Source organism: Aquila chrysaetos, chromosome 5 (genome assembly GCF_900496995.4).
Source record: "Aquila chrysaetos chrysaetos chromosome 5, bAquChr1.4, whole genome shotgun sequence".
NCBI classification, from domain to species: domain Eukaryota; kingdom Metazoa; phylum Chordata; class Aves; order Accipitriformes; family Accipitridae; genus Aquila; species Aquila chrysaetos.
Window position 1 is genome coordinate 38,669,807 of NC_044008.1, and position 27,665 is coordinate 38,697,471.

Below are 27,665 nucleotides of genomic sequence, written 5' to 3' on the forward strand. Positions count from 1 at the left end.
CAGCGTGGGTGCTCTGCGGTGGGACACTGGGGACACCGTGCTGGGGACACTGGGGACGCCAGGCTGGGGATGTCGGGGACCGCGCTGGGGACCCCGTGATGGGACCCTGGGGACAGCGTGCCAGCTGCGCGGGGACCCAACGTGGGCGCCCCGTGCCAGGTCCACGGGGACCCTGGGCTGGGGACCCCACGCTGGACATGTTCGGGACCCCGTCCCAGGACCCTGGGGACGGTGGGGACCCATCACGGCTGCTCCGCGCCGCGACCGCGGTGGCACGGGGGACACGCCGTTGGCGCGGGGACCTGCCACGCGGACCCTGCGCTGGGCCGTGGGGGCACCGTGCCCGCCGTGCGGGGACCCGCGACGGCCGCCCTGTGCTGGGACCGTGGGGACCCTGAGCTGGGGATACTGGGGACCCTGTACTGGGGATACTGGGGACCCTGTACTGGGGACGCTGGGGACCCCGTCCTGGGCCGCGGGGGACGCCGTGCCAGCTACGCGGGGACCCGCGATGGCCGCCCCGTGCCGGGGCCATGGGGGACCCTGAGCTGGGGCCTTGGGGACTCTGTCCTGGGGACACCCGTGCCGTGGGGGGGCCCAACATGGCCGCCCCACGGGGGACCTTGTGCTGGCGACGGTGGGGACCCCGAATTGGGGCCACAGGGACCCTGCACTGGGGACACTGGGGACCCCCGCCAGCCCCATGGGTCCCCGTCACGGCTGCCCCCCTCCTGGGGGATACCAGGGGGGTCGGGGGTACTGGAGGGTACCGGGGGGGGTGAGTGGGGGTCCCCACGGGTGACGTCAGCAGCAGCGTTGCTGGGTGACGGCGGTGGCGCCCGGGCCCGCGGTGGGGCCTGACGTCAAGGCCCGATGGCCGCCCGCCCGCCCGGCAGCATGGAGGCGGTGGCAGGCCCAGCCGGCCGCCACTGAGATGGTGAGGGGGGTCCCGCCGGCCGGGGGGGGGGGACGGGGACAGGAGGGGATGGGGACACCCCCCCTGCCACGGCCACGGTGGAGGGAACGGGCCCCGGGGCCCGGGGGGGGCCCGGGGAGGGCGGTGGGAATGGGGCCTGCTCGGGGCGGGGGGGGGGACCGAGCCCCGGCATCCCCCCGTGTCCCCCCGTGTCCCCCAGCACGGGAGGGGGACGGGGACGGCGGGGGAGGACCCCCCATCGCCATCGGCCACGGCCCCTCCGGCGGCTCCTTGCGCGGCCCCCGCCCGCTACCACCATCCTGCCGCCCCCCCCCCCCCCCCCAAAACCGCTCCCGTCCCACTGCCCCCACGTTGCTCCCCCCATCCCGTTCCCCCCAAAGCTGCTTCCCCCTGCCCTGCTGCTCCTCAAATTGCTCCCCCCATCCCACTGCCCCCATCCCGCTCCCCCCCAACCTGCTGCCCCCATCCTAATGCCCCCATCCTGCTCCCCTATCCCCCTGCCCCCCCAAACCGCTCCCCCCAAATTGTTCCCCACAACCTGCTCCCCCAACTCGCTGCTCCCCAACGTGCTCCCCCCAACCTGCTCCCCCCCAGACTGCTCCCCCCGATTCACTCCCCCTTAATCTGCTCCCCCCAACCCTCTCCCCCCAACCCTCTCCCCCCACCCCTCTGCCTCATAACCTGCTCCCCCCAGTGCTCCCCCCCATCTCCTCTCCCCCCATCCCCGCTGCCCCCCAACCTTCTGCCCCCTCTAATCCGCTGCCCCCCCGACCCTCTGCCCCCCCCAGGACCTCAAGGGCCAGTACTGGACGGACGATGACTCCGACGGGGACAATGAGTCCGAGGAGTTCCTCTACGGCGTCCAGGTAAGCGCCGCGGGTGCTGGGTGCCGTGGGGGGTCTCGGGGACCCCCAACCTGAGCCCGATCCCGAGCGCGGCGCTGCGGGAGGGCTCCGGGTCTGATGGTGCCGCGGGGTGCTGTGCCACAGGGGACCTGCGCCGCCGACCTGTACCGTCACCCGCAGCTGGACGCCGACATCGAGGCCGTGAAGGAGATCTACAGCGAGAATGCCGTGGCTGTCAGGTGGGTGCACCTGCCGCCCACCAGCCCCCGCACCCGGCCGTGCCATCCCCGGGCACCCATCCGCAATCCCGGCGCTCTCCCCGTGCCGTCCCGGTCTCGGGGGTGCACGGACTTGATACATGGGGAGCCACACGTGCCTGTCGCCGCCCCGCGAGCGTGCCTACCCCGGCACGGTGGGCGCCGGGCAGCGGTTCCGGCACTGTGCCCGTCTCACCCCGTTCCCCCGCCGTGGTGCCGCGTGTCTTCACAGGGAGTACGGGACCATTGACGACGTGGACATCGACCTCCACGTGAACATCAGCTTCCTCGATGTGAGTCCCCGGGGCGTCCCCCGCAGCGTTGGCGTGGGGAGGGCTGGGACACACGCCCGGGGGGGGTCCCCAAATTTCCCTCTCCGGCTGCGGTTCCCCACGGCTGTGCCGAATCGCGGCTGTCCTTCCGCAGGAGGAGGTGGCGACGGCGTGGAAGGTGCTGCGGACGGAGCCCATCGTCCTCCGCCTGCGCTTCTCCCTCTCCCAGTACCTCGATGGCCCTGGTGAGCGGGGACGGGCGGGACACGGTATCCTCGTGTGCCCTCGGGACGGGCACAGCGGTGGCACCGACAGCTTGTCCTCCTCTCTCTCCCCGCAGAACCGTCCATCGAGGTTTTCCAGCCATCCAACAAGGAGGGCTTTGGGCTGGGTCTGCAGCTGAAGAAGTAAGAGCCAAAACGCGGTGGGCACCCAAGGGAGGTGGGTGGGGTGCTCCACGGGGTCACTGTTTTGCCCCAAAAGCGGCCGGGTACCACATGTCCCCACGCCACCACCTTTTATCTGCCGCGCAGCCCTGTGACGGGCTCACCACCAGCTTTGGGTGGGGAAGAGGAGGAGCTGGGTGGCACGGACCGCCCAAGAGCCAGGCTCAGTGGGCACCGAAGCGCCCACGGGTGCTGGCACCCCGCTCGGGCACCCATGCCGCCTCTCTGCCAGGATCCTGGGCATGTTCACGTCCCAGCAATGGAAACATCTCAGCAACGATTTCCTGAAGACCCAGCAGGAGAAGCGGCACAGTTGGTTCAAGACGAGCGGTACCATCAAGAAGTTTCGTGCTGGCCTCAGCATCTTCTCCCCCATCCCCAAGTAAGACCCCGACAGTGTCCCCAAGGGACCAACCCTGTGTCCCCTCACCCTGGGTGGCCGGGGGCCTGGCACCATGCCTCAGTTTCCCCACTCGCCCCTCAGACGCTGCTGCTCCCTACCAGAGCCCAAGGAGGTGGAGGTTGCTCCCAAAAACCAGCCGAAGGGTGAATTCGGCTCCGGGTGATGGAGGAGTAGGGGACGGTGACAAACCGGGGAGCTCAAGGGGATTCTGTGCCTGCAGGTCTCCCAGCTTCCCCGTCATCCAAGATTCGGTGCTGAAGGGCAAACTGGGCATCCCCGAGGCTCGCGTCAACCGCCTGATGAACCGCTCCATCTCCTGTACGGTGAAGAACCCCAAGGTGGAGGTTTTCGGCTACCCCCCCTCCAGCACCCAGGCAGGTGTCGCCCCCTTCAACATCCTGGTGGGTGCCTCCCCGCCTCGGGGTTTGCTTTCCTCTCCTTTCCCTTCCCGGATTCCTGGGGGCTGTTCCGGGGTCGGATCACTTGTCATGGGGTGGTGGGACCCCCTTGGGTTGGGGGGAGCCCCCGCGGGGTTTGTCCCCAGCGCCCTTGGGTGCTCGTGGGTGAGCTGGGACGCCGGCTGTGGGGTCCTGCGGGGTTTCACCCTCCGTCTTGCTGCAACGTCCCCGCTGCGGCTGCGTCCCCAGGAGGGTCTTGGCATGTCGGGGGTCCCGCTGTGCCGGGGGGGGGGGGCGTTTTGGGGGCCGCCGGTGCCGTGCGGAGGTGGGGGTGCATAGGGGAAAGGGGATAACGCAGCTGGCTCCGCTCTGGCTCCGTCGCAGGTCGGCGGCCACTGCAAGAACGTCCCTACGCTGGAGTACGGCTTCCTCGTCCAGGTGAGAGTCCCGCGTCCCGCTCAGCCCCATCCCGCTGCCCGGAGCATCCTCCCGAGCGCCGTCGCCACCGCGGGGGCTGACTGCCACCATCCTCCCCCTCAGATCATGAAGTACGCGGAGCAGCGGATCCCAACGCTCAACGAGTACTGCGTGGTGTGCGATGAGCAGCACGTCTTCCAGAATGGCTCCATGCTCAAGGTGCGGCGACGGGGACTGGGCAGGCACGGGCTGTCACCCCGTGTCACCGTCCCCGACCCTCCCCGTGGCTCCTGTCCCCTCCGCAGCCAGCAGTGTGCACCCGGGAGCTCTGCGTCTTCTCCTTCTACACCCTGGGCGTCATGTCCGGCGCGGCGGAGGAGGTGGCCACGGGCGCCGAGGTAGGGGTGCGTGCGGCAGGTGACCGCGCCGTCACTTCAGGGTGCTGTCCCTTCACCCCACGCTCTGTCCCCAAGGTGGTGGACCTGCTGGTGGCCATGTGCCGTGCCGCCCTGGAGTCCCCTCGCAAAAGCATCATCTTCGAGCCTTATCCTTCCGTGGTGGACCCCAACGACCCCAAAACGCTTGCCTTCAACCCCAAGGTAAGCGCCGAGGGGGCAACGCTCCCCCATGCCGGGGGCGATTGGGCCGGGGGGAGCCCCGAGGACCCCTCTGATGGCCACCCCTCTCCTGCCCCACATGTAGAAGAAGAACTATGAGCGGCTGCAGAAGGCCCTGGACAGCGTGATGTCCATCCGGGAGATGACCCAGGTACGCCGGCGTGGCCCCACACCACCCGTGGCCCCGTGTGAGATCCCCTCGGTGCGGGATCTTTTGCCGGGGGTGGCGTTTTGGTGCCAATCTCCATCCACCCACGGTTGGGTGGGTGCTGGGGGACCCACCCGCACCCCCTCTCGCCTCTGCCAGGGGTCCTACCTGGAGATCAAGAAGCAGATGGACAAGCTGGACCCCCTGGCCCATCCCCTCCTGCAGTGGTAAGACCGAGGGTGCCGTGGCCCCGTCCTGCTGCCCCACGTCCCTCCCCGCTGCCCCACATCCCCCGGGATAGGGGATGGGGTGGGGGGCAGCCGGACACCCCCGGCACGACCCCCTTGGCCCCTTTCTCCTGGGGGGTCACCACCATCCACCAGCCTTGGGGCAGGTTCTGGCACAGTTTCCGGCTCAGCCCCGCTCCCAGGGGAGCGTGGGACTGCCCTGTCTGATCTTCTTCCTCCTCCTCCTCCTTCTCCTCTTCCTCCTCCTCTTCCCAAGGATAATCTCCAGTAACAGATCCCACATCGTCAAGCTGCCCCTCAGCAGGGTAAGGGGCCTGGCCAGCCTCCCGGTGGGGTGTGGGTGCGGCGTGCGGGATGGAGGTTATGGAATGTGGGATGGAGCGTACAGGAGGCGGGATGGGGAGCGTAGGATGCAGTATGTGGGATGGAGGGTATGGGATGCAGGACATAGAGTATATGGGATGCGGGATGTAGGATAATGGGATACAGGGTGCAGGCTATAGGATGCGGGATGTAGGGTATGGGAAGCAGGATGCAGGGTATGGAATTGTGGGATGAAGGATATGGGGTCGGGACATGGGATATGGGATGCAGGACGTAGGATATGCGATGCGGGACGTAGGGTATGGGATGTGGGATGCGGGATGTAGGATAAGGGATGCAGGACATAGGGTATGGAGTGCGGGCTGTGGCATGGAGGATGCGGGATGCAGGATGAGGGATGTAAGGATACGGGGCGGGTGATGTAAGGGTCTGGGATGTGGGATGCATCCTTTGGGACGGGGTCTGCAGCCTGTGAGACGGGGGAGGCAGCATATGGGATATAGGATGGAGGATATTTGTCATGGGCTGTGGGACGGGGGACGAGAGACGGGGGAATGCCACGGGCCCTCCTGGCAAGCTCGGGAGAGCCAAAGCAGGGCCGGGACGGGCGTGGGACCGGGCTGCCGTGCATGATCTCTGTCTGTCTGTCTGTCCTCTCTCCCCGCTGGCTCTGCCTTTGCTCTTCCCTTTCCCCTGGTAGCAGCTGAAGTTCATGCACACCTCCCACCAGTTCCTCCTGCTCAGCAGCCCCCCGGCCAAAGAAGCCCGGTTCCGCACTGCCAAGAAACTCTACGGCAGCACCTTTGCTTTCCAGTGAGTTGCGGGGGGCGGGTGGCGGGAGCCCCCCAGGCGGGCGCCGTGGGGCAGGCTGACGTGGGGCCGGCTTTTTCCAGCGGCTCTCACATTGAGAACTGGCACTCCATCCTCCGCAATGGACTGGTCAACGCTTCCTACACCAAACTGCAGGTAACGCTCCCCCGTGCCCGACACCCCCTCCCCGGGGCAGGCAGGCAGGCAGGGAGGGATGCAGGCAGCTGGAGATGCGCTGCCTGCGGAGGCCGGGCTGCCTCCGCCACCGTGCCCAAGCTGTCGGGGTGACCCCGCATCGCTCACCCTGGTGTTTTCCTGCAAGCTGCATGGAGCAGCCTATGGCAAGGGCATCTATCTGAGCCCCATCTCCAGTATTTCCTTTGGATACTCAGGTAAGAGGCTGCCTGCGCTGCCCAGTCCTGCCTGCGCTCCCATCCCCACTCCCTGCATGGGCCCCGGGGATGTTCGGCGTCGTGCCGGCCGGAGGAGCCGCGTGGGAGCGGGCAGCGTCCCGCATCCTTCCCGCCTGCACCGGCCTCTTCCCAGCCAGGTTGGGGCTTTCCGATGAGCTGGGGAATTAAAACCCCAACGTTTTCTAGGCTCCGAAAGCTGCTGTGCCCACTTTTGGGGGGGTTCCCAGGGTTTGGCCGCAGGGCGGGAGCACCCAGCGTGGCCGTCCCCGTCTGTGGCATGTGTCCCTGCGTCACCCCGGGGGTGCTCCCTGCCCGGGAGTGACGGCCGCCGCCTCGCTTCTCCTCAGGGATGGGGAAAGGGCAGCACCGGATGCCTTCGAAGGACGAGCTGGTGCAGAGGTACAACCGAATGAACACCATCCCCCAGGTGACGGGCCAGGGGACACCGTGGGAGGATGGGGACATGGCACCCGCGGGTGCTGGGGACGGGGCGTGCCGAGCCCGGCCAGGGAGGGTAACGCCGGCTGCTCTCCCCGCAGACCCGCTCCATCCAGTCCCGTTTCCTCCAGAGCCGCAACCTGAACTGCATCGCGCTTTGCGAAGGTGCGGGGACGCGTCGGGGAGGCGGGGGGGGGGGGGAATGACAACGCGATGGGGGGGGGGGGACAGGCAGCACCCGCATCCCTGGCTCCCCGGGCGGGGGGAGGAGGGAGGAGGGAGGGTCCCCACCGTGGGCTGCGCCCAGCAGGGACCTCCGTCCCCCGTCCGACAGCCCCTTCCCCCGGCAGTCATCACCTCCAAGGACCTGCAGAAACACGGCAACATCTGGGTCTGCCCCGTCTCGGACCACGTCTGCACCCGCTTCTTCTTTGTGTGAGTCCTGGGCTGCGCCCGCCTCACTGGCACCCGTGGGACACCCCCGGGACACCCCCTCACCCCTCCTTCTCCCCTTCCAGGTACGAAGATGGCCAAGTGGGAGACGCCAATATCAATACTCAGGACCCCAAAATCCAGAAGGAGATAATGCGTGTGATCGGGACTCAGGTGTACACAAACTGAGCGGCGGCAGGGACACCCCCCCGCCCCGGGGACACCCCCGGGCGCTGAGCAAAGACCCCGGGCGAGGCCGGGGAAAAGGATGAGCGGGTTTCGAGCGTCCCAGGCAGGGCAGACACGGGGGCCGACGCCGGCGGCTCCACCCTGTACATAGGCGTCAAGCATCCAGTGAGCACCAGGCGGGTTCAGCGGTCCCTTGTCCCCTCCCCGTCCCGTTCCCCAGTGTCCCCGACCCTGTGGCAGCGTGGAGAAGGAGCTGCGGGGGCTGGCGCGGCCGGTGGCCGCCCCTCCTGGCGTTGGCAATGATGGCGTTTTTATTGACGACGAGAAACCGAAGCAAAAAAAAAAAAAAAAACCAAAACAAACCCAAAAAACACATTAAAAAAAAAAAAAAAAAAAGATAAAAGGAATCTGTGTCGGTGTAGTGTAACTATTTAAATGGCCTGGGGGTGTGGGGAGGGGATGGGATGGTGGAGAAGGGGTGGGGTCACGGGGGAAGGATGGGATCCCAGGGAAAGGGTCATAGGGAATTGATGGGGCTTTGGGAAAGGGAGGGGGCTGCTGGGAGAGAATCGCACCATGGCAAAGGGATCGTGCTATGGAGCAGGGACCACACCATGGAGAATGGATTGTGCCTCAGGGATGGGACCACACCGAGGGGACGGGACCCCCGCAGGGACCGGTGCCACCGCAGAGACTCACTCGTACAGAACGAGGCAGAGACCTCCCAGGGACTGCGCTTCATCTCAGCCCAAGCCAATCCCAATAACTACACGGATGCGGAGTCTGCGCCGGCACGGCTGCGTCCTGCTACGCCCAAACCCGGATGAAAACCCATCAAAGAAGCCCCGGAGGCTGCTGGGGCTCAGCGCGGGGACCCCCGGGAGGTGGGGGGGGGCTGGCAGTGGTAGCGAGGTCCCCCACGGTGCTGGGGCTCTCCGGGTTGGTCACGGCAACGCGAGGCCGCGGCAGTAAAACATCAGCCCTTGGGAGACGGCGGCTACTGCGGCATCAGCCCGAAGCCACCCGGGGACACCGGCCAGTCCCGCAGGCCCGTGGGGGTCCCTCACCAGGGGTTCAAGGGTCCAAGGGATTTAAAAAATAAATACCCCAAAACCAGCCCTTTGCCACCCAGCCAGAGGCACAGGCGTTGTTTTCAACCAGGATTTATAAAGAAAGTTAAGACTCAACATTAAAAATGTCCTGGTTTGGGTACAGTCACCAGCTGAGACCCAAGAGGCTCATCACACCAGTGGGCGCGCTCTCGGCGTCACTTCTGGTGTCGCCTGCCCCCGGGGGGGTGACGGAGGGATCCCAACATCTGTCCACCACTGCTCGTCCCGCACCGGCTGCTCGACGTCGATGTCCCCAAAGGCCACCCAAACCCAGGCGGGGGGACACCGGGCAGGTGGCTATCCCCTCGCCACCTGCCCTTGCTGGCCACCCCATTTTTTTTTGCTTAAATTTGTGGGGTTTGGGGTGGGTTTTTTTCCTCCCCTTAAATCAAGCCACTTTCCCACGATCACCACAGTCGCTCGTCTGCAGGTGCGGCCGCAAGGGGACATCCCACGGGACACGCTAACGTCCTCCAGAAGCTCCCCCATCGCTCGGAAAGAACGACGAAACGGCAGGGGCTGGGTCCTGCCCCAGTTCCCTCTGCAGCCGGGGTGAATTCCCCCGGAAAATGGTAGTTCCTGGGAAAAAAAGCAAATAAAGAGGCCCATGCTCCTCTCTCGGCTTCACCAAATTCCCGGCGGATGCTTTGGCCCGGCCGGAGTCAAGCTGGTCAAAAAGGGGTCCCCAGCATCATCTTCTCGGGGTAATTTGGGTGGCGGGACGCGGCAGCGATTGCTCCAAAGAACCAACCAAGGTGACGATTTTGACAAAATAAGTTTATTTCACTTCGCTTCGTTTCTGCCGAAACCTCACATTTTTTTTTTTTTTTTTTTTTTTTGGCTGAAAAAAAAAAAACCCAAAATCCCCCAAAACCAACTGAAAACGCAAAGAACCGCATTGCTTCGCCCTCTCCTGGAGGCGACCGAAGGGGCTCTTTCAACCAGCTTGACTCCCCTGCTGCTGGCTCCCGCCTGGGCCGCGGGGCTGGGGGAGCCACCACAGATCCCCAAAAAAACCCCCCCTCTGCATCCCCCCATCCCCGGCCACAAATCAGCCCCCCAAAACCGAGCCCTTGAGCCTCGTGAATTGGCCTCCCAAAACCGAGCCCTCTAGGAAATGCTCGCAGCTCTTAACGCCCGAGGTTTTTCTCAACCTTCTTGATTTCTGGTTTTTTTTCTTCTTCTTCTTTCCCGTTTTTTGTTTTTTTGTGTGTTTTGTTTTTTTTTTAAATTAATTTATTTATAGATATATTTAAAAAAAGCAATAGTCCTTTGGTCCCTAAACTCTAAGGAATGATATGACTCTGAAACAAGTAATCCTATGTCCCTGTGCCAGTGACAAGCAGGGGGAAGCGTGTGTCCCGCCGCCCTGCTCCATGGGATATATATATATATATACTTATTTATATATATCTTCTATAAGTCCAACATCCTTTGATCCTTTTTTTTTTTTCCCGACGTGGGGAAAAAGAAAATCTTGCCCTTTTTCTTTTTTCCAAACAAGCATCCTCCAGGTGAAGCGCCCGAGGCTGGTCCCGTCCCACCGGCTTTGGTTTAAAAATCCATTTGGAGCCTCTTTTCCTCGTTTCTCCTGGGAAATCGGTAGCAGCAAATGAGTGCTTTAAAAAAAAACACAAAGGTAGATCGTATCCCGGCCGCCCGGGGCCGTTGTCCTTTCTCCCGGCGAGGGATTTGGTGAGTCCCGGCAATCGGCCAGCGGCGAATCTCAGCCCCAGGGCTGCATTGAGCTCTCCTCCTTCCTTGTCTTCCTCGCTCTCTCGTTCCCGTTAAGTAACAAACAAGACCGGTTTGGGAAAAAAAATCAAAAAAGAAAAGAAAAGCTACGACCAGAATGGCTCTCTTCTTCGCCGTTTTCTCCATCACCTCCTCCTCTTCTTCCTCCTCTTCCTCCTCCGGGATGTGTTGCAAAGAAAGAGAGTTACGGGTTTGGATACTGCACTTGGGGAAGGGGAAAGTCGTCAGACACCGCAGGACGCCCGACCTGCAAAACAACGAAGGGGCCGTTAGCCTGTGTCCTGGGGGATGGAGGGAAGGAAGGACAGAGAGAGGGACGGAGAGATGGACCCCCCACACACAGACGGTCCCAGGCCCAGAGGACCCCCCACACACACACTCTCGAGGACATTTTTGGAGAAAACACGGCACCTGCGATGCTTTAGGTGAGCCAAGCCCCACCGCCAGGTCCCCCAGGGCATCGCAGGGGGTGCAGCAGGGCCAAGCCCCCCTGTGTTCCCCCCCCGCCGTACCTCTCCGCAGGGCCAGGGTAAGCAGGGGTCAGTAGGGTCTGTTGGCATCTTTCGGCCGCTTTAGCTGGACTTTTAGCCTCTTCATGCCGATCTGGAAGCCGTTCATGGCCTGAATGGCTGCCTGAGCGCTTGTCGGATTGTCAAAACTGACGAAACCTGGGGGCGAGGGACGAGGTGACAGAGGAGTTTGTCACTGTAAACATCGCAGGTTGCCGCTGTGCTTCAGCTGAGGCGTTGCAATCCCGTGGGATGCTCCCTGCGGGCAGCCTCAGGTGGAGCCCCAGGTTGGGGGTGCTGGGAGAGGGGGATCGTGGAGTAACAGCACGGCCCCAGATTGCAGGGGACTGGGTGATGGGCTGATGGCATCTTTGGGGACACCAAGGTTTGCAGGGACATTGAGGTGACAGGGTCTGTGGGGACACCAGCATAAGAGGGTCCACAGGGACACTGGAGTGGTCTGCAGGGACACCAGGATGGGATGTGCGGGCTCATGGGACACCTGAGTGACAGGGTCTGCAGAGACACCGAGGTGATGGGGCCTCCAAAGACACTGGGGCGACAGGGTCTATGGGGACACCAAGGTGAGCAGGTCTGTGGGGACACCAAGCTGACAGGGTCTGTAAGGACACCAAGGTGAGCAGGTCTGTGGGGACACCAAGGTGACAGGGTCTGTAAGGACACCAAGGTCTGCAGGTCTGTGGGGATACCAGCGTGACAGGGGTCTGGGGACACCAGGGTGATGGGATTTGTGGGGCCACCAAAGTGACACGGGCTACAGGGACACTGCGGTGACAGGTCTGCAGGCCAGAGCATGCTGGTGGCAGTGGTGCCACTCGGCCGCATGAGCAGAGCGGACATGGCAGTGGCAAGCGGTGACCAGCCCTCCCTGGCAGGCACGCCAGCAGGTGCACGAGGCAGAGGACACAGGGGACAGCAAGAGGGTACGTCCTTCTGTCCTGGCACGGTGCGGGACAAAAATCCCACCCTTTGGCCCCAGGACGGACAGCCACAGTGCGGCTTCGGTCACCCATCGGTGCTGCCCGAGCCAGACCCCTAAGCTGGGGATGTCAGGGAGAGCCGGACCCCTGAGCTGGGGACTGGGGAGAGCTGGACCCCCGAGCTGGGGACAGAAGAGAGCTGGACCCCCGAGCTGGGGACTGGGGAGAGCTGGACCCCCGAGCTGTGATATCAGGGAGAGACGGATCCCTGAACTGGGACACAGGGGAGAGCCAGACCTCCAAGCTGGGGACATTGGGGAGAGCTGGACCCCTGAGCTGGGACACTGGGGAGAGCCAGACCTCTGAGCTGGGGACGCTGGGGAGAGCTGGACCCTCGAGATGAGACACTGGGGAGAGCCAGACCTCTGAGCTGGGATGTCAGGGAGAGCCAGACTCCCAAGCTGGGACATCAGGGAGAGCCGGAGGCCTGAGGTGGAATGTCAGGGAGAGATGGACCTCCAAGCTGGAGACCAGGGAGAGCTGGGATGTCAAGGAGAGCTGGATCCTCGAGCTGGGATGTTGAGGAGAGCCGGATCCCTGAGCTGCGATATTGAGGAGAACTGGACCCCTGAGCTGGGGACTGGGGAGAGCCGGACCTCCGAGCTGGGACGTCGGGGAGAGCCGCACACCAGGACTTACCAAAGCATTTACTCTGGTTGGTGGCACGGTCCACAAAGACTTTGGCAGAGATGACATTGCCGAAAGGCAAGAACATCTGCGTGAGCTCCGCGTCCCCGAACTCCTGGGGCAGGTGATAAATAAACAGGTTACAGCCTTCGGGACCTGGGTGACACACAAAGGACAGCCGCACGTCAGCCGCGAGGCGGGGGTCACCCCGGGGGGGAGCGAAGAGCCACCGGCCCCACGGCAGGGTGCCCCCCACAACCCCTCACCTTCTCGCTGCTGCTGCGGGATGATGGGTGCTTGCTGGGGAAAAGCTTGGCTGATGGGTGCGTAGGCGGTGGGATACGCTGCTGGAAGAGAGAAACGCGGAGCTGAGACCCCGGCACCCACCCCAGCCCCGGGAAGGGCTGGGGGCAGGGATGTCCCCCGCTGCCACCCTCGATGGAGGTGCCTCTCCTGCCCCAGGGCTGCTGGCTCTGCCCTTCCCACCCCTGCCGGCACGGCCTCGGCCTCCCGGCACGCCAGGGATGCAGGAACGGCTCTCCCAGGAGGGACGTTGGTGGCAGCAGTAATACAGCCTCATGGTTGAGGAAAGCCAGCACTTTTGGTTGAAAAAATGAACAATTTGGGGTCCAAAACTTGATTTTCTGTTGAAAATCTGAAAATCACTGTTAGCGCTCCTAGTTAAATGGCTGCCGGGCTCGACGTACTTCCACAGGACGCTTTGACTCCCTTCTCTCTGTGGCCCATCTCCTTGGCCATCAGATTCGGCCGTGCGATGAACATCCAAGGATTTTTGATGTCTTGGTGCCTCCGTGGCCGTCTCTACCAGCAGGCTGGCGTGTCGGCAGGATCCAGCATGGAGCCAGCTCTCCATCACTGCCCAAACCTCGCCCCCTCTCCTAGGTACCGCCGCCAGCTCTCCCCCACGGAGTTATCTCAGACCCGAGGGCATTAAAACTCACTTTCCTCCATCCAAAATTTGCATGGAGGGCCGTGCCGGGAGCGCATCTGTGTTGCTGGGGACGAGGGGATGGTGCTCTGCATCAGCGTCACCCCCACCGCTGCCCCAGAGCTCCTGCCAGTGTACAGCACCCCATGCTCACCACATTAATCCGTGACCAAGCACGCTGCCCCAGTCCTGTGGTTCAACCCCAAGGTGACGTTCACCCCCCAAAAATAAGGGTGAGGAGCAAAGAGGGGAGAGAGGGAAGAAGTTGCAAAGCAAAGTTTGAGACCTGCATAGTGCTGCATGCCTGCGTAGGCTTGCTGGAGGGGATCTGCCACCGTGGGGCTTTGAGCTGGGAAGAGAAAAGAAGGGAGAAGGAAGAGAGAATAAGCAAGAGAAACCCAGGGACGAGCAGCTCCCACGGGAGACGGCTCTCGGCCAAGCACCGCCGCAGAGGGGCAGAGCTGCTCCCTGCTCTTTCATCGGAGCCAAGAGCATCCCCCCGCTTGCAAAGGCGGCAATGCCACGGGAGGAGGGATTTCGATGGGGATCGGTGCACAGCTGGTTCATCCAGCGTGTTCCTGGGGTGGGGAGCACCCCCGGAGCCTGCCGCGTGAGCCGAGCACGTGTCCCCAGTCCCGAGGGAATGTGGCGGAGCCCCCCGGAAGGCTGCGAGGAGGGTTACCTGGGTAGGGGTGGATGCCGTTGGTGTAGATGGTCTCCGAGGCGGGCTGCCCGTTGGTCTGCGGCGGCAGCGGGCTGAAGCCGTTCACCCCGATCGGTGTGGCGATGCTGGGCACGGGTGCTGTGCTGATGCCAGGGGGGGTGCTCGTACCTGCGGGAGGGAGGTGTCAGCACTGGCAGCCCCCCTGAGGTTGCTGAGCAAGATGGGGAACAAAGGGAGGGGGGTCATACCTGAAGAGGGGGTGAGGGGGGCGGCCACCAGCCCGCTGACATTGAAGGCAGCCATTTGCTGCATCTGGGCGGCGGCGATGGCAGCCATGGGGTTCAGGCAGGTCCCCTGCGCAGCCGCCATCAGGGCCGCCTGCTGCTGCATGATCTTCAGGAAAGAAAGGGGGAAAAAGGGGAAAGTGAGTGAGAGGCAGAGAGAAGGGGGGAGCAGGGGAGGAAAAATTAGCATTCCTGCTTTGCACCCACGCACGGGGGCTCGGAGGGATAAATGCTACCCGCTGCTGGACCTGGGGACAGGAGGAGGTCTAGGTGACACTAAAAAAGGCGATACGTGGGACCGCTGCACCCTACAGTCACGCCACCCTCACCTGGGGGGTGAAGCCTTCTGTTGTGCCCCTAAATGGGGATACACCAACCCTGACGGGCATCCGCACCCACCGGCACTGGTACAACCTCACGCAGGCTTTCACGAGCAAAACCAACCCCCCCCACTCGCGGGGCTCCCCCAAAACCCCCAGGTCCCAGCCAGCGCCAGCTCCTACCGCTTGCGTATAGGCCCCGTAGGCGCCAAACTGGATGGTCATGGGGTTGAAGATGCCCAGCTGCCCCGCCATCTGATGCATCCGCCGCAGGGTCCTCTCCTTATCCGTGTCCGCAAACTTCACTACCAGGCTGGACGAGGCACCCTGAGACGGGGGGAAGAGGGGGCTGAATGGCAGGACCCCGGCAATGCCCCTGAAATGTCTCCCCGCTCCGCGGAGGGACCCACTGGCTCGCAGCAGCCACAGCATCCTCAGCCCCGGGGATGCTGCCCGGCTTGGCAGCAACAACCAGCAATCAATGTGAGGTTTAATTATAGCCAGTTTTTTCTCCCTGGCAGCAGCTCCCTGACCTCTGTTTCCTTTTTCCCCTCCTTGTTCACAATTTTGACCTTCGACGTTAATTAAACAGCCCCTTTCTCCAGCGTGGAGGGAATTAGCCCTGCGCGCTCAGCCCCGGAGCTCAGCGCCCAGGCAAGGATGAACCTTGGGGTGATCTGGCCGACAAATTGCCGGTCTGTAGGATTTTGATCCAATTAGACAGAGGATCAAATTAGCTGGTGATTGGATTACGCAGGCAGCATGGGGTCGAACGGGGCAGGGCAAGAGCCTGGCACTTACCGGCATGGTTTGGCTGCCGTGCAGGCTGTTGATGGCAGCCTGCGCCTCGGTGTGGCTGCCGTATTTCACAAAGGCACAACCTAAGGGCAGAGAGGGGACACGAGAGAGGTTGGATTCAGCCACTGCGGGAGCCAGTGCTGCCCAGCCAGTGGCTCCCACCCTCCATGGGTGCCGACAGCCCACAGAGCGCTCACCCGGCTCCCCCAAAGCCCACCTTTGCTGGCTCCGTCAGGCCCTCGGAGGATGGTGCACTCCTCGATCTGGCCAAAGGGCTCAAAGAGGCGCCGGACGTCATCCTCGCTCTGTTGCTTCCCCAGCATGCCCACAAAGAGCTTCCTGTCTTCTAAAAACAAAACCAAGCCCCTCAGAGAGCGGGATGCTACCCACCGTCCCATCCCCTCATCCCTGGTTTGCAAGTGGCGCACGGAAGGGAAAGAGCCGGGTAACACCGGAGCCTGGGCAGAGAGCGATGCTGATCTGCCAGCAAATACACAGGGTTTATCACCTCCATCCTACAAAACGCTCAGGGTGGGAAAACCTCTCCTGCAGGGAAATTGCTGAGGGGTGAAGCTGCGAAGAGCTGGCTCTTGCTTCAGGGACCAGAGCTGGGGCTTTTCCTGGGGATGGAGGAGCTGGCTCCCCCGGCACTGATGCGGGATGCGGCTGGGAAACAAAGAGAGCCCGCAAAACAGTGGCGATTGCCTTTGTATGATTGACTCGCAGAATAACCCGCAGCCTCCGGCCGTGCCCAGGGGACATAAATAACCCAAACACGAGAGAAGGGAGAGTAAATAATGAGAATTTCATGATTATTACCAGCATCTGTCTTGCGCAGCCGCGCGCTCCCGCTGCGCGCTAATGGCATTTGACAAAGAAAATAAGGTGCCCTGTCAAGAGCGTTGCCGGAGAAATAAATAAATAATGGCAGGAGACGATTAATGCGCTGTCCGTTAAGGTACCAGGAAAATTAGTTAAGGGAATAGGGCTCTGTGTTGTCTAGTTAAACATAAACCATCTCCCGGCCAAGGCGGCCAAGGGGAGCTGGCTCAGTGGCCGAACATTGCCTCCTGGGCGAGGGGGCCAGAGCCAGGCGCCTGAGCTCGCCCATCGATTTTTAATCCTTCACCAATTACGCTCGGTAAGTGGGTAATTTATTTGCCGGGTCCCTCTGGGATGTGCCCGGACCAGCTTGCGGCGTGTTTAATAACGTGCTTTGAATAGGGCGATATCTACCCCGGCTGTCCTGCTGAGGGCAGGCGGCCCTATGCGAGCATCCCACGTGTCCGAGCGTGCCTACGCACCCAGAGCTTGCTCGCGGCACTGGGAACATCAGGGAGTTTTGATCCTGTTCCTGCAATTTTGCCCAAATTATTGACTCAGCCTTGAAATGCCGTGGCCCCATGAGCTGCAAACCCCCATGGAGAATTTGCGGGGGCGGGGGGGCAGCAGTTTCTATTTGAGAGGGGCTTGGGCCATGTGCGGCCGACTCCCGCACCCCGACTCTGCTGGGGTCCCCACAGGCATCTCCGGTCGGGTAATTAGGTTGTTTGATAGACGAAGGGGCTGTCAGGGAGCGGCTGGCTGGCGCTCTGCCCAGCATGATGTCAGGATGCTCACAGTATGACATCAGGATGTTCTTGGCATGACATCAGGACATTCTCAGCGTGACGTCAGGACGCTCCCCCCAGCTGGCTGGGCAGGGAGAGCCAAGATCGCATTTGCTCTGTGCTCAGTTTCGGATGCCACCGGCAAAGGCAGCTCCTTTTTCATGTTTCTCTGCAAACAAACCTCCCCGCGGCAGCTCCCACGATGCCACCGTGTCCCCCATCACCTCCTGGGGTGGCCCTCTGCCCCCCTGCCCGTGCGGGGCAGCCGGGGAAGGGGGGACCTACCTCCTCGGCCCTCGCTGTCAGCAGGTTTCACCTGGATGGGGCGGTTCATCTGCAACACACAAGGGGAGCGGGCGGTCAGTGGCGGTGCCGTGCCCCCACCGAACCCTTTCCGCGGGGAATGGCAGGATTCGGCCCCAGCCTGGCGCAGGAGGACGGAGCGGGGAGCAGGGGAGGGACCTGCAAGAACAGAGCCAGGGCTCGTGGCCACACCGAACCAGGGATGCCGCGGGAGGAGGGCAATGCTACAGCCCTGGGGACGGGTACCCGGTGCCGCAGGCGCCCGCCGGGCTGCCGGTGCCAGCCTTGGCCGCCTGCCTGCTTTCCTCGACTGCAAAGGACTGCAGAGGCGGCGGCAGCACCCGGCCAGCCCCGGCCCCTCCAGCAGCACCGGCACCACTCTCCTTTTCCCGATTCTCACCCAATTTCGGCCTCCTCTCGCGCGTTGCCGCCGCGTGTACCCGCGAGCGTGACACGCGTGTGCAGAGGGACACGCTGGGACGGCGCACACGTCCCTGGCCTGCTGCCCCACGGAGCCATTTCTCCTCCTCTCTCCCCCTCCTTTTTCCCCCCATTTAGCCGAAAAATGCTACAATTACGGCCGTTTCCACGGCAACAAGCGTGCTTCCCCCGCGATGCTGCAGAGCCCGAGCCATGTGCTCGATGGGGTCGTCACGGCAACGGCGGGATGTCACGCATGACGGGGCGGCTGTGCGCACACGTACACGGCTCAAGCACACGCAGGGACAGCCGTGCACACGTGTGCTGCTGTCGCACCCACGCGGGTATGCACCCCCATCCCAGGGTTCTCCCTGCGCACCCCTGGAGGGGGTCCCCAAATTTAGGGGCTGGGTGGGGGCACCACCACCCCCCCCCCCCCCCCGTGAGGAAGAGGATGGCTAAGGAAGAAGAGGAGGGAGGTTTCCACGGCAACCGCCTCGTCTCCAGGGAAACGCGGGGAGAAATGTCAGCACAGAGCCGAGGATGCTCCAGGGAGGGGACCGGGTCCCCAGGAGCCGTGGAGTGGCACCGAGGGACATGGGGCCACCCGGCTGCCCTCGTGTCACAGGTCCCCCAAACACCCACCCCAACCCCAGCACCGGGGCAGGATCCAGCTCACCCCAAACCCAGGAGGCTGTGACGGCACGAAGACCCGTAGAACCACCATCCCCCTGTCCCCCATGTCCCTGCCACGGCCGGGAGGAGGGAACCCCATTTTTTGGGGGGGGCTGCCCCCCCTCCACCGACCCACCAGTCCCATTTACCAGTGCGATGGCCTTTGATGGAATAAATTTCCCGTGCCCGCTGCTGTATGCTTAATGTAATAAACCCAGCGAGTATGATTTAGAATAACATTTACGGAGCCGCAGAGTGTCATTTTGATGTGTCTCCCGTCTCCGCTCGCCGGTTATTAAACTGTATTGATTCTCCGGGAGCGGCTGATGTTTATAAATGTCAGGCCTCAGGGACCAGCTAACCTACCCCAAGGCTGCCGCACCGTGCCGGGGAGAAACCGCCCCGGCCTGTGGACACCCCCAGACGGGGGTTTTGGCACCCCTGACATCACCCTGTGCCCACCCCGGGATGCTCAGTGCCCCCCTGCACCGGCTCCCATGGCGCAGGTGGACGGCTTGGGCACCAAGACCTCCCCCTGCACCCGGGTGTCCGGCACCCACCTGCCTGTCTGTCCCTACAGCACCTCTGCACCGTGCCCCTGTGCCCACCCAGTCACCCAGCCACCCGCCGCTGCCCCACAGCCTTCCATCCATCCCCTGACACCCAAAAAAACACCCAGGCATCTCTCCCTGCTCCTGCCGTCCATCCGTCCACCCCCCAACACCCATCCGTCCATTCACCCACCCCTGACACCCATACAACCACCCACCCACCCATCTGCACCTAAGATTCACCCATCAATTCACCCATCCATCCCCCAACACCCATCCATCCCCGTAACACCCATCCATCCACCCCCCAACGCCTACCCATCCCCATAGCACCCTTACACCAGCCCATCCATCCCCCATCTCCCTGCCACCCGCCTTTCCACCCCCTTAGCACCCATCCCTCCACCCCCATAGTACCCACACATCCATCCACCCATCACCCCGCTCCCACCCATGTCCCCCCCACCCATCCTTGCACACCCCAAGGACACACTGACGCACCCAGGCCCACAGGAGACCCTGTCTGGGGTGTTCCAGCACCCACCAGTCCCGTCACCCGTGGGTGCCCCACAGAACCCCAGCTACAGCACCCCATGGCCAAACCACCAGTGTGCTACAGCCTGAAGGGGGTCACCACCGGTTGCTAAACCACCGCCTGACCCCTTGGGCACTGTCACCCGCTCAAATTCGGAGCCCCCCAACAACCTGGGCACCAGGGAGAGCCAGCCCATGGTGAACCCCTGCAGTGGGACCTGCCCCGTGGGAAAGGGTCACTTCTGGCCCTCGCTCCTTCCTTGGTGTCACCCTCCTCCTCCTTGCGCCCAACAGCCGGAGGATCTGGCAGGCCACCACGCATCCGAATGAGCCGAGATGGAGGCGCCGGGTGACGCTGGAGCCGCGGGTGCCCATGGGAGCCTGTTGCCCACGTCACCCCCGGGGTCCCCAGGCAGCCAACACACGGTGCAGGGAGACAGGCGCTTGGGTACAGGCAGCCACCCATCACGGGAACACCCTGCCAGAGCCCTGGGGGTGAACTCACAACACGGGGACACAGCCAGCCTGGGGACAGTCACACCACCGCACGACCCCGCACAGGCACACGACCATCCTAGCACACCTCCACGCACAACCACGCATCTCCTACAGCCGCACTCCCGCTCCTGCACACCTCTGAGCACAACCACAGACCCACATACATCATCCTCCATGCACATCCACCCACCCACAGCTGCACGCTCGCCTCAGCACCCCCCCTGCACAACCGTACACCTACACCGCCACGCGCTTGCACCCACGCACAACCGTACATCCGTCCTAGCATGACTGCACACCCACATGCAGCCGCACACCCACCCCAACCCAGCCCTGTGTACACCCGCACACAACACCCCTACACCTGCCCACCCTGAGACCAGAGTCCTCATAAGCACCCACCCACCCACAGCCACACACCCACACAACACCCACAGCACCCTCCCCACAGCTGTGGATTCGGCACAACCACGGGCACACACCCCAGGGTGCACAGCCGGCACTGCCATCCACGCCAGGCAGGGACACGACGCCCCTTGCCTCAGTTTCCCCGTTGCGGCAGCAGGACCCACGGAGGGATCCCCGGCAGCCTTCTGTGGACACACGGGTGCCCGGTGCTGGACACCACCCCTGGATGGCCACGGCTCCCCCCCAGCAGCACCCACACCCCATCCCCACCACCGCCCACGCACACCTGAGCCCTGCACACACCCGGCCAGCTCCCCCGCTGGGCACCCACAATGTGGGAGCCCACGCAACACCCATACGCACACACGCACTCTCTGCTCCCTGCTCGCACCCGGCGTGCGCACACACGCACGTGCGCACACTTAAACACCCCCCACCGCCACCCCCCAGGCCCACGTACACCCACACCCCGTGCGCACAATCCCTGGGTGCAAAGACACCCTTAGCACCCGCTCACACACACAGCCACTGACACGCTCGCACGCCGCTGATGGGCAACCGCTCCCCACCAACACCTACTTGTGCACACCCCAGGGGCAAAACCGTACCCCTGCCCACGCACGCGCGCACCCTCGCACCGTCGGCGGGTGCAACGCCCCCCAGCACATCCCCTTGCACACCTGCAACCACACGCACAGCACCAACACCCACACCCGAGCTCAGGGTGGAGAAATACACCCTCCAGCCAACACACAAACCCATCCCTGGATGCAGATACACCCTCTTCACCAACACAGGCGTGCACACGCTCCATCTCTGCCTGCAAATACACCCCGCTCACCCACACCCCACCGCCACACAGCAGCCCTGGGCACAGATACACGCTCCCACCAACACCCACCCTCACACGCAGCATCCCTGCGTGCAGATACAACCTCTTCGCCAACACCCCCCCGACAACACCCTCCCCATCCCTGGGTGCAGATACACCCTCCTCGCGAACACAAGCACGATCGCGACCCCCATCCCGGGAGGGGGGGGGGCAAATACACTCTCATCGCCCACGACCGCCCCGCCAACGCGTGTACCCCGTCCCTGGGTGTGGATCCACCCTCCCCACCGACACCCACGCGCACACGCCCCATCCTGGGGTGCAGATCCACCCTCCTCACCGACACCCCCCCCATCCCCACCCCTGGGGAGCAGATCCATCCTCCTCACCCACCCAGCCGCGCACTCACCCCGTCTCTGCGTGCAAACCCACCCTGCTCACCCCGACACCCCCCCGCCATCCCTGGGAGCAGATACACCCCCTCACCATCACACGCATCCCCCATCCCTGCGTGCAGATAAACCCCCCGGGTGCAGGCACCCCCCCCTGCCCTCCCCGGGTGCATGCACCCCCCATTCCGAAGCACCCCCACCCCGCGGGTGCGGATGCCCCAGCGCACGCAGAGGCTCCCGGGCCGAGCCGAGCCGAGCCGAGCCGAGCCGAGCCGGCGGCAGACAAAGGCGGGGCCCTACCTCGATGCAGAGAATCTTGGACCCGGCGGGCACCCACAGCACGGGCGGCCGCGGCCCGGGCGCCGGCACCTGCGGCAGCTGCATGGCCCGGCCCGGCCCGGCCCGGCCCGGCCCGGCTCGGCTCGGCTCGGCTCGGCTCGGTTCGGGCCGGCCCGACCCGGCTCCACCCGAGGCGGCTCGGCTCGGTCCGGCCCGATTCGGCTCGGCTCGCGCAGCGGCGCGCGGGGAGGCGGGGCGGGGGGAGGGGCGGCCGCAGCCCCGCTGAGCCGGGCCGAGCCGGGCCGGGCCGAGCCGAGGGGAGGGGCTACGGTGGGGACACGCCCCCTCCACCGCCTTGGACACGCCCCCGCGCCGCGCCGGGGGCGGGGCCTGGGCCCGGGGTTGGGGGGGGGGGGGGACCCCGAGGGGGCGCGGAGCGCGGGGGTGCGAGCACAGGCACGGGGGGGTGCACAGCCATGGGGGGGTGTGCACCAGCACGGGGGGGGGGGTGCACAGCCATAGGGGGGGTGCACAAGCACGGGGGGGTGTGCACGGGCAGGCGCGAGCGTGCACAAGCAGAGAGGGGTGTGCCCACGGGTGTGCGCACAGGCACGCAGGGGTGCGAGCACAGGCACGGAGGGGTGTGCGCAAGCATCGAGGGGTGCGCACAGCCACGGAGGGGTGTGCACAGCCACGGAGGAGCGTGCACAAGCATCGAGGGGTGTGCACAGGCACGGAGGAGCGTGCACAAGCATCGAGGGGTGTGCACAGGCACAGGCAGGTGAGCAGACGGAGGTGTGAGCCCAGGCGCGGGGGTGTGCGCACACGCAGACGCCTGCCCGGATGCACACCCACGCACCGCTAACGTGCACACACGCGCAGAGGGGTGCGCACAGGCGTGTGCCCGCACAGGGGTTCGTGCCCGCGTGCCCACGTTCAAGCGCGTGCTCAGGTGCTCGCCTCGTGCAGGGTGAGAAGCGAGCAGCTACAGCAGCCATAGATCTCGCACACACGTGTGTGCACGTACGTGCTCGCCTGTGTCCCACAGGCAGGGCCTGACCCCACACCTCCTTTAGGCTGCCAAAGTGGGCTGTTAACTCTTAAACCTACCGATGCACAGCACCACCGGTGAGAGCGCGGCTCAGGAAGCCACGTCCCCGCGAACCTCGTCCCCCTCCACCTCCATCGGCTCCACGCACCCGAGGCAGGGATTGATATTCACAGGCCCCGCCGCTTTCCCCAGCCAACCAGCGGCCCTATTGATTTTTATTTAGGCGAATAATTAAATATTTATTTTCACTTTGTTAAGCTCGGGAGGTCGGAGCCCACAGAAAGCGCAACAGCACGCGGGCAGCAGGAAAATCAATGCCTCGGTTTGCGGCCGCTGGAAGCGGCTCCTGCGCCCGCACCCCAGGTAGGTGTCACCGTCCCCCGCCCCAGCTCACCCCGACCCCCCTGGTGTCACTTACCCCCGGCAGCGTCTTCTGCTCGTGCAGGGCGCTCTGCGCTTTCAGGGCCGAGTCGCGGGCGCAGTAGGTGAGGAAGGCACAGCCTGCGGAGACGGGGAGACGGGTCAGTGTCTGGCCCGGGACCACCGCAAAGCCCCGGGCACACGGAGAGCTGGCGGTGCGGCTAATATGGTGCTGGGGCGTCACCCAGCAGCCCAGCACCCCGGCACCCGGCACCCTGGCATCCAGCAGCCCAGTGGCACCCTGGCACTCTGACATCCAGCACTGCAGCACCCCGGCACCCTGCACCCCAGCACAGTGGCACCCAGCACCCCGGCATCCTGGCACCGTGGCATCCAGCACCCTGGCACACTGGAACCCAGCACCCCGGCATCCTGGCACCGTGGCATCCAGCACACCAGCACCCTGGCACCCCGGCACCCTGGCACACTAACATCCAGCATCCTGGCATCGCGGTGGGCACCACCGCCAGCGGGGCCAGAGCTCAGCCCCGAAACAGGGTGGGAGATCTCGACACAGAAGAGATGGAGCACCAGGATGAAGGAAGGAGGAAGGCAAGAGCAGGCAGCGAGTCTGGCAGCACACGGGCAGTGGCGCTCCGGCCCCAGGCTTCAGGGAAAGCCGCAGCCAAAGCCCTCCGGGAAGCGGATCTCCAGGCGTCAAGGCCGCGCATCCCGGCTTGCCGCCACGCTTCTCCCGGTCCGGAGCATCCTCCTCGCGATGAGCCTCGCGTGGCGAAGGCGCTCCGGCTCCTCCGACATCGCGGCGCTTCGGGAATCGGGAATACGCCTGGGGCGAGGTTTTCCCACGCTGACTCACGCTGCCGAGCCACTTGCTCGCCCGGAGCCGGCGGCGACGAGCGAGCCCCGGGGACGGGGTCTGGTCCTCTCCCCTCGGTCGCTCCCGTTCCTGCGGGAGCATCCCAGGTCCCTGTGCCGCCGCCACACCGCTCCCTCCCCAAGGGCTCCCCCCCAATTTGCCGGGGTCACATCCAAAAGCATCTGAAAGTGACATTAAAACAGCAGCAAAACAGTTTCCCTTCAACAAAGTAAATATTTAATGAATAAAATTGACATTGATGCATTTTTAATATTGGCACAATTAAATCCGCCAGCTGATTAAGTATTAATAACTCTTAATAAGTACAATCAGCGTGCCTGGGAGGAGAGGGAGCGCGGCAGCAGGGCGGGGGGACACCGAGGGATGGGGTCCCTCGCTTGCCTCAGGGTGTTGGGGACATCTGCCCTCGCAAGGAGCAAGGAGAGATCCCCCCCCGGTTAAATATTATCCCACTGCGGGTGGAAAGGGGAGGTCAGCGCAGTGGCTCGCGTCAGTCCTGGTGCCATTTCCAGTGTTTACCATCCGTAATCATGTTGGCTTCCTCCTCCCCGCTCTTTTTTCCCCCTTTTTTTTCCCCTTTTCCCCTGCAGGAAACAATGTGGATGGTGGCCAGGCGTTCCAGAGAAGTTCGGAGGGCTGGAGAGGGAGCAATCCTGCTCCGGAGGCTCACCAGGAGGAAGGATGCCGTTCAAATTAGAAGAGCGTCCGCAATTAAATGGCGCATCTGGGCCGCAGCATTTGAAGCTTGTGCTGGAGGAAGCGGCGAGGGGGCCAGCAAGGTGCAAATCCCATTGTTCGGGGAACACAAGCAGCTTCAGAGGCGCCTGGAGACATTTCGGAGGCCACGGTGCCGAGAACGATGGAGTCCAGGCAGCTGCCCCATGGCCGAAGGGCACTGACGCGGCCGCATCCACAAGCGCCTAGTTTCGGCTTCCCAGAAAGTCCTGGCGAAGCAGGCGCTGCCCACGGCACAGGGGCTCGGCAACAGTGTGCCGGAGGAGCGTTGAGATCCCATCTGGGTGACACCCAGAGTGCCCTGACCCTGCTCCAGCGGCACCGACCCCCGGCTCACGGGTGGGAGGTTCCATAAACACCTTGGTGGTGCACACGTGAGCCCCTCGGCACGCCACTGTTGGGGGTGCCGGGTGCTCTGCACCCCGTGCCGGGTTGCCAGCCAGGCCGGCAGCGATCCCGGTCCAGCAGGTCACAGAGGCCTGGGACATGGCACAGGCAGGGGGCCAGGCAGGTGGGTGCCCCCATCTGCGGTGGGTGCCTGTATCCCAGGTGGGTGCCTCCATCCCAGGGGTGCTCCAACTCCAGGGGTACCCAAAACTCATGTGGGTGCCCTGATGCCAAACAGGTGCCCCCAACCCAGGCAGGTGTCCTAAATACTATTGGGGTGCTCCCAGCCCTGGGATGCTCTGACCCCAGGGGTGTCCCCAAGCCAGATGGCAGCACCCAACCCCAGATAGGCACCCTAATGCCATGTGGGTGCCCCCACTTCAGGCAGGTGTCCCCATCCCAGGGGTACCTCCACCTTAGACAGCCGCCTCTGCCTCAGGGGTACCCCAATCTTAAGGGGGCCACATACCAGGATGCCCCATACTGGGGTGCCCCTACCTTAGGGGTACCTTCGCCTCAGGGGTGGTGCCCCCACCTCAGGGGTGCCCCACACTGGAGTGACCATACCAGGGCGCCTCCACCTCAGGGATACCTTCACATCAGAGGTGCTCCATATTGGGGTGCCCCATACAGGGGTACCTCCACCTCAGGAGTACCCTGTACCAGGGTGCCCCACCTCAGGCATACCTCCACCTCAGGGTGCTCCCCCTCAAGGGTGCCCCCATCTCAGGGGTACCTTCCCCTCAGGGGTATCCCCACTTCAGGGGTGCCCTGGTATGGGGCACCCCACCTTATGGGTACCTCCAGATCAAGGGTACCTCCACCTCAGGGGTATCTCAACTCAGAAGTGCCCCATACTTGGGTGCCCCACCTCAGAGGTGACCCACCTCAGGGGTACCTCCATCTCAGGGCTACCTCACCTCAGGGGTACCCCCACTTCAAAGGTGCCCCATACCAGGGTATGCCCACCTCAGGGGCACTTCCAGATCATGGGTGCCCCACCTCAGGGTGTCCCACCTCAGGGGTACCCCTACCTCGGGGCGCTCCACCTCAGAGCGTCCCACCTCAGGGGTCCCTTCACCTCAGGGGTGCCTTCACCTCAGGGGTGCCCTACCTCAGGGGTGCCCCATACTTGGGCTTCCCACCTCAGGGTCTCCCACCTCAGGGGTACTCCTACCTCGGGGCGCTCCACCTCAGGGCGTCCCACCTCAGGGGTGCTTTCACCTCAGGGGTGCCTTCACCTCAGGGGTGCCCCATACTTGGGCTTCCCACCTCAGGGTCTCCCACCTCACGGGTACCCCCACCTCAGGGCGTCCCACCTCAGGGGTGCCTTCACCTCAGGGGTGCCTTCACCTCAGGGTCTCCCACCTCAGGGGTGCCTTCACCTCAGGGGTGCCCCACACCGGGTGCCCCACCTCAGGGCGTCCCACCTCAGGACGCCCCAACCTGGTCGCGCGCCGCCGGCGGGCGCGGAGCCCCCCCCCCCCCCCCCCCGTACCTTTGTGCATGCCGGTGAAGCGATCCTTGAGGACGGTGAGCTCGTAGATGCGGCCGAACTCCTCGAAGAGCGGCTTGAGGTCGCTCTCCTCCAGGTTACGCGGGATCTGCCCCACGAAGAGCTTGATGGCGTCGTGATCCTTCATGGCGATGGCGCCGGGCGGGCGGCTCAGCCCGTTCACCCGGCCGCTGTTCGCGGTGCTGAACGCCGCCCCCGCCTCCGCCGCCGCCGCCGCCGCCGCCGCCGCCGCCACGCCGCTGCCCGCCGCGGCCATGGCCCGCTCCGCCGCCGCCGCCGCCGCTGCGGGAGGCGCCCCGCCGCCCCGCCCCGCCCCGCCCCGCCCCGCTCGGCGCCGCTTCGGCGCCGCTCGGAACCGTTCGGAACCGCTCGGCTCGGCCCGGGCCTCTCCGCTCGCAACCCCCCACCCCCCCCCCCTCCCCCTCCCCACCCGCGCGCGCGGCCGCCAGCGGGCTGGTGACGTCAGCCTGCTGGCCCCGGCGAGACGCAAGGTATTAGCATAATGAGCGAGCGGCGGCCAATCAGGAGGGGAGGCTGGCAGCGGCGCGGGGTACCCCGGCTCCGCCCACTGCTGCCCCCTGCCGGGCTGTCCCCGAACCCCTT

The 27,665-nt window shown here is 64.3% G+C and overlaps 2 protein-coding genes across 14 annotated transcripts; one reads left to right on the forward strand and one right to left on the reverse strand.

Annotated features, from left to right (window-relative positions):
* The first annotated feature begins 809 nt into the window (after positions 1 to 809).
* On the forward strand, positions 810 to 7,969 carry PARP6 (poly(ADP-ribose) polymerase family member 6). 8 transcript variants are annotated; one of them, XM_030016446.1, is made up of 22 exons: positions 810 to 937; positions 1,726 to 1,803; positions 1,927 to 2,021; positions 2,272 to 2,332; positions 2,466 to 2,556; positions 2,652 to 2,718; positions 2,990 to 3,139; positions 3,381 to 3,561; positions 3,943 to 3,996; positions 4,099 to 4,194; positions 4,281 to 4,373; positions 4,449 to 4,574; positions 4,678 to 4,743; positions 4,900 to 4,967; positions 5,245 to 5,293; positions 6,013 to 6,125; positions 6,206 to 6,278; positions 6,445 to 6,514; positions 6,883 to 6,962; positions 7,075 to 7,138; positions 7,308 to 7,408; positions 7,492 to 7,969. In XM_030016446.1, exons 1-22 carry the CDS (start codon positions 935 to 937, stop codon positions 7,675 to 7,677), a joined length of 1,965 nt encoding a protein of 654 aa, XP_029872306.1. In that variant the 5' UTR covers positions 810 to 934; the 3' UTR covers positions 7,678 to 7,969. The 8 variants fall into 8 exon arrangements, 6 of the variants coding, with proteins under 6 accessions (XP_029872306.1, XP_029872309.1, XP_029872307.1 ...); XM_030016449.1 differs by having other exon boundaries at positions 7,324 to 7,408; XM_030016447.1 differs by having other exon boundaries at positions 6,016 to 6,125.
* Positions 7,970 to 9,464: 1,495 nt separating this feature from the next.
* On the reverse strand, positions 9,465 to 27,341 carry CELF6 (CUGBP Elav-like family member 6). 6 transcript variants are annotated; one of them, XM_030016454.2, is made up of 13 exons: positions 27,045 to 27,341; positions 23,585 to 23,667; positions 17,509 to 17,557; positions 15,831 to 15,959; positions 15,617 to 15,696; positions 14,999 to 15,142; positions 14,460 to 14,604; positions 14,230 to 14,379; positions 13,834 to 13,896; positions 12,865 to 12,945; positions 12,611 to 12,754; positions 10,974 to 11,129; positions 9,465 to 10,708 (listed from the first exon to the last, which is right to left on the reverse strand). In XM_030016454.2, exons 1-12 carry the CDS (start codon positions 27,316 to 27,318, stop codon positions 11,002 to 11,004), a joined length of 1,470 nt encoding a protein of 489 aa, XP_029872314.1. In that variant the 5' UTR covers positions 27,319 to 27,341; the 3' UTR covers positions 9,465 to 10,708; positions 10,974 to 11,001. The 6 variants fall into 6 exon arrangements, with proteins under 6 accessions (XP_029872314.1, XP_029872316.1, XP_029872315.1 ...); XM_030016456.2 differs by having other exon boundaries at positions 12,865 to 12,942; positions 27,045 to 27,332; XM_030016455.2 differs by having other exon boundaries at positions 15,831 to 15,956; positions 27,045 to 27,331.
* Positions 27,342 to 27,665: the final 324 nt, after the last annotated feature.

What these genes read in the sequence shown, in the direction of transcription:
- PARP6 (XM_030016446.1), top strand. An exon ending in CTTCCTACACCAAACTGCAG is followed by an intron (nt 6,279 to 6,444) that starts GTAACGCTCCCC and finishes TTTTCCTGCAAG; the next exon opens with CTGCATGGAGCAGCCTATGG. An exon ending in GAATGAACACCATCCCCCAG is followed by an intron (nt 6,963 to 7,074) that starts GTGACGGGCCAG and finishes CTCTCCCCGCAG; the next exon opens with ACCCGCTCCATCCAGTCCCG.
- CELF6 (XM_030016454.2), bottom strand. Translation starts at nt 27,318, where the DNA reads ATGGCCGCGGCGGGCAGCGGCGTGGCGGCGGCGGCGGCGGCGGCGGCG. An exon ending in CTTCACCGGCATGCACAAAG is followed by an intron (nt 23,668 to 27,044) that starts GTACGGGGGGGG and finishes CCGTCTCCGCAG; the next exon opens with GCTGTGCCTTCCTCACCTAC. An exon ending in ACGGGGCCTATACGCAAGCG is followed by an intron (nt 14,605 to 14,998) that starts GTAGGAGCTGGC and finishes TCTTTCCTGAAG; the next exon opens with ATCATGCAGCAGCAGGCGGC.